Source organism: Chlorocebus sabaeus, chromosome 1, assembly GCF_047675955.1.
Source record: "Chlorocebus sabaeus isolate Y175 chromosome 1, mChlSab1.0.hap1, whole genome shotgun sequence".
NCBI lineage: Eukaryota > Metazoa > Chordata > Mammalia > Primates > Cercopithecidae > Chlorocebus > Chlorocebus sabaeus.
Window position 1 is genome coordinate 58,995,662 of NC_132904.1, and position 5,612 is coordinate 59,001,273.

At 37.0% G+C, this 5,612-nt stretch overlaps 1 protein-coding gene across 1 annotated transcript; it reads left to right on the top strand.

The window, feature by feature from the left end:
* The first annotated feature begins 2,850 nt into the window (after positions 1-2,850).
* On the top strand, positions 2,851-3,935 carry LOC103241665 (olfactory receptor 56A5). Its single transcript, XM_008009115.2, is given in 2 exon segments — positions 2,851-3,511; positions 3,514-3,935. Coding segments are annotated over 2 exon segments (939 nt in total). The 3' UTR covers positions 3,792-3,935.
* The last annotated feature ends 1,677 nt before the right edge of the window (positions 3,936-5,612 follow it).

The window sequence follows — 5,612 nt, forward strand, 5'->3', positions numbered from 1 at the left end:
ATAGTAGTTGTCTCCCCAAAGCTGTGGCTTTATCTTTTTTTCCTCATTTTTATCACCAATATTTTTCTTCCTAGTCTTTTGGCCCTCAGTTTAAATGTATTCACATTGTTTTTTGTTTTTTAAAAAAAGTGAGATGGTATCTCATTGTGGCAGCCATAAAAAAGGATGAGTTTGTGTCCTTTGTAGGGACATGGATGCAGCTGGAAACCATCATTCTTAGCAAACTATCACAAGAACAGAAAACCAAACACCGCATGTTCTCACTCATAGGTGGGAACTGAACAATGAGATCACTTGGACTCGGGAAGGGGAACATCACACACCGGGGCCTATCGTGGGGAGGGGGGAGGGGGGAGGGATTGCATTGGGAGTTATACCTGATGTAAATGACGAGTTGATGGGTGCTGACGAGTTGATGGGTGCAGCACACCAACATGGCACATGTATACATATATAACAAACATGCACGTTATGCACATGTACCCTAGAACTCAAAGTATAATAATAATAAAAAAAAAAAAGAAAAAAAAAAAACCAAAATTAAGTTAGGAGTGTTTTAAATGTTTTATTTTCTGCATTTTAAAACTACATACTAGTATCATGTTTTTGAGTTCTAACCATTGCATATGGGCAAAGAATAAATTCTTTGTAAAACCAAAAAAAAAAAAAAAAAAAAAAAAAAAAAAAAAAAAAAGTGTATGTGTTAATACATGCTGTTCTACCTGTGCATTCAGTTTTGCCTCCTTGTGAAACTGTTTGTTGAAGTGAAGATCTCCGGTGAGGTGATCAGTCCTCTCTGTGTCCATTCACTCCAGCCCTGCTGGCTCTCTGTTTTCCCGCATTCTATTTCTCTCTTCAAATGAAACTGTTTGCTTGGACCACCAATGATTACCTAATTGCCAAATACAATGGATAATCTCTTTCTCACATTACTGAAATTCTTCATGTGAGCATATCTGTTCACTCCATTTGATTTTCAATTATGTCTCTGTTCACTCCTTTTAGGTCTCCTTGCAATCTCTTTACCTCTTTTGGTCCTAAGATTAAGGGTAGGCATTTCTTAGGGTTCTATTTTATGCTCTTTTTGTCTTTAATTTATATATTCTCCATAAGTATATCTATTTAAGTCCTATGGTTTGAGCTATATGTTAATGATTTCCAATTCTTTAACCTTCAAGTGAATTTAAACTGCTTTCTCTAACATTTCATTTCATATATATTTTGATAGTTTACAGATCCAATAAACTCAACACATCAAAATTGGATCCATAATCTGCCTCCACAACATATATGAAATCTTTTGAGAGCCTATTTTTTTGTTTTGTGAAACTTTCTTAGTCATTTGAGTCAGAAAAGACAGTGCAGTCTTAGAATTCTACCTTCTCTTCTTCTATGCAACTAGTCTAATCACTGTCTTTATATCACTATCATTATATTCATACCTCTAAAACATGCCCATTTTCCTCATCCTAAAAGCCATTTATTCACCCACTGACTACTTCTCAACTGGACTACTGAAGCCAACAGTTGTTTTTCTGCTTTTTCATGTCCTTTGCCTCCTTTGGTCCTTTAAGTTTGGGTGTTAAATAGGAAGAAGAAAGAGTGGTATTTTTCTCAAAAAAATGAAATCATGGTCTTTATCCAAATGAGGATGTGAGATAGATGAAGAAAATAATTAAGATATGAGAGACTTGAACATTTTGAATATCCATGGGAAGGATTTAGGAAGAGTTGAATACATAGGGAATGGGCTGGATAATTCGTAAGTCAGGGTTCCTAAGAAGGTCAAGGTGAATAGAACCAAATTGTGAGGTCAAGGATTGCCATTCAGAGGAAGGATAGATCCTTGATTCTGCTGGTGCAATAAGGAGAGCAAGGATATAGATGTTGATGAGTTTATGAGTCTATCATGGGATGTAGAGGACTTGCATCTGATGTTTCTACTGCCTTTATGAAGCAGTTAGAGAGATTATCTGAGAGAAGAGGAGATTTAGTATTTGAAAATAACAGAAAATATGAAAAATTGCTTGAAGTGGGTAGAGGAATGAATTAACCAGAGAAAGTTATTGTCATCAATACGTGTACTAAGTTCTCATTTTAGTTTAGTGGTTATAAATGTTAATGAAAACAGCATAACCTTTGAGTCTAACTTTCTATAGGAACATTGAATTGCACCTGTGCAGGCTTGGATTAAGTATGTCTAGGATGGGTTGTGACACAGTACAATATGTCAGAGTGATAGGGAGCTTGGGAGTTCCTCTATATATTTAATCAATATTTACTTTTATTTTCCTCTAGTTTATAATAGGGTTGGGAGTATATGATACATCTTTTCCATCTCAAATGTACTTTGGTGTATAATAAAAAGAGAGGAATAATTATTTTCCCCCATCTAACAAATTATGCATTACTTACTGAAAGGACCCTGTAATTAAATTATTTTATGACATATTTATTAATTCTAGATTACTCTGTAAACTTATGGGTGTTTCTAGCCTGCGGGATATATAACCTATTCAGTTTGCTTTGCCAGTATAATTTGGATTTTTTTTGTATTTTACAGCATGTTTTAATGACTTTTTAAAAATCATTTTCCTTCTAAACCTTTATCTAGTCTGTTTTATTTGCTTTTTCTAAATTAACTTCAGAAATAATTTACTAAACCTTTCACTACTTATGTTAATATTTACTAAAGTTTGCCTTCATTTGGGATTGGTCATCTGTATCTCATACATTTTATAAATTAGAAAGTGTTAGCAAATATTTTAACAGCTTTGTTTTCTATTTCTAATTCCTGTGTCTTATCAAACACAATTTCAGGTGAAATTTTCTCAGCTGAGAATTTATTTCATGACATTACCCAGCAACAACTCCACTTCCCCAGTCTTTGAATTCTTCCTCATTTGTTTCCCCAGTTTCCAGAGCTGGCAGCACTGGCTGTCTCTGCCCCTCAGCCTCCTCTTCCGCCTGGCCATGGGGGCCAATACCACCCTTCTGACCACTATCTGTATGGAAACCTCTCTGCACCAGCCCCTGTACTACCTGCTCAACCTCCTCTCCCTGCTGGACATTGTACTCTGCCTCACCGTCATCCCCAAGGTCCTGGCCATCTTCTGGTTTGACCTCAGGTCAATCAGCTTCCCTGCCTGCTTCCTTCAGATGTTCGTCATGAACAATTTTCTGACTATGGAGTCCTGTACATTCATAATCATGGCCTATGACTGCTATGTGTCCATCTACAAGCCCCTACAGTACTCATCCATCATCACTGATCAATTTGTCGCTAGGGCTGCCATCTTTGTTGTGGTCAGGAATGGCCTTCTTACTATGCCTATCCCCATACTTTCTTCTCGATTCAGATACTGTGCAGGACACATCATCAAGAACTGCATCTGTACTAACGTGTCTGTTTCTAAACTCTCTTGTGATTACATCAACTTGAATCAGCGCTACCAGTTTGTTACATGTTGGACCCTCCTGGGCTCTGACCTCATCCTTATTGTTCTCTTATTTTTTTTATCTTGAAAACTGTGCTAAGTATCAAGGCCAAGGGTGCTATGGCCAAGGCCTTGAGCACGTGTGGTTCCCACTTCATCCTAATCCTCTTCTTCAGCACAGTCCTGTTGGTTCTGGTCATCACTAACCTGGCCAGGAAGACAATTCCTCTGGATGTCCCCATCCTGCTCAACATCCTGCACCACCTCATTCCCCTAGCTCTGAACCCCATTGTTTATGGTGTGAGAATGAAGGAGATGAAGCAGGGAATCCAGAACCTGCTGAGGAGGTTATAAAAAATAAAATGAATGCGACCTGATCTTGAAAACAGAAATTGATATTGGAGAATAATTGTTATGATACATAGAAAATTTAAATTGTTACTGTAAGAATAAGTTTAGAGTTGACTTTCTTTAGTGTTTCAATTGATTATAGGGATATCTACTCGTTGGCTCCTGCTTTCTGTTTCACTGACTGGAATCTTAGTGTTTTGGCATTCTAGAATTGTTTGGAAGTTTTTCCTGACTTCATCTATGTGAGTACAAATTGACAAGCCATAATCACTGGAGCATAGAATAGTATGGTTTTCAAATAAATGAGAAATATAATTCTAATTATTTTAAATGTTTCTCAATTCCTATATTGTTTAATACATATATATGTGTTAGATGTCTTGGTTTTCCCTGACTCAGCTCAACATGAATACTTTTTTTTTTTTTTGCCATGAATGGATCTCTCGTGGACATATAGATGTTGACTCAAGAACTTTGATTCTTATGTAGAGTGAATAACATGTGACATTCACTGCCTCCTCTATCCTTGACAGATCTTGTCGATACTTTTATCTAATGCTACTTATTTGGAGTGCGAATTTCTTATGGTTTTTTTCCTAGTGATTTTTACATATTGAGATGACTCATATTTGTGTGTGTGTGTGTGTGTGTGTGTTTTAAGTGAATCTGTGTGACCTTTTTTTAAGATATGTTTTGCCAACTTCTGACTTCATACTATCCTACCTGATTTTCCATCAGATTTCTGACACCATCTGTATTCCTACCCTTTCCTACTTGTCTTAGACATACAGTTAAACTGTCTTTCTCATCCTACTTTCAGCCCTCTTGTCTCAATCTTCATGTCCTGTCCCTGGGCCAGCATAGCTTCCCATAGGATCCAGACATCTGAATTAGTGAGCTTTTAGAACAAGGATAAGTATGCTTTACACTTTGCAATTTTTATCCTGATCATGCTCTGAAAATGGTGGGACCTATATACTGACCAGTATTTCCTGGGATTAATTGACATTTAGTAGCTAGTCCCCTTTTTGTTTAGTAATATAGCACTTCATAGATATTATTTTTGAATCATTTCAGAATGTCTCCTAATCTATAATAATCAAATTACTCTTGGAAGACTTATAAGTCAGTTTATCTTTTCTTTTCTTTTTTCTTTTTTTGATGTAGGGAGACAGGGTCTTACTCTATAGCCCAGGCTGGAGTGCAGTGCCACAATATTGGCTCACTGCAATCTCTCCCTCCCAGGTTTAAGTGATTCTCCCACCTCAGCCGCCCAAGTAGCTGAGACTACAGGTGTGCACTACTATGCCTGGTTAGTTTTTTTTTTTTTTTTTTTTTGTAGAGACGGGGTTTCACCATGTTGCTGAGGTTGGTCTTGAACTCCTGGGCTCAAGCCATCCACCCTCCTCAGCCTCCCAGAATGCTGTGATTACAGGTGTGAGTCACCATGCCTGGCCCAATTTATTATTTCTATAGTATTGTCTTTCACCAAAACAATAGTTTTGATTTCTATCTTCCCTCCTTCTCAACTTCAAAGACTGATCCCAATCAAAATACAATTGTTTTCACTCTTCTATTTACTTATCATGCAAGTCAGCTCCTAGCTCATTTTTTTTTCACATTATGCCCCTCCTATATGTTTTTCTTAAAGTCTGTGTTCCAGTATCCTCTTCCACATAAAAAACAACACCACTCTTTTCATTTGAAAAACTATGTCCATCTTGTGAGTCTCAGTTTAAACTCTACCTACTCCACAAACCCTTCCTTTATTTACCCCAGTGGTATTAATATGACTTTCTTGAGTCATGTGTATATCTCCCTTTG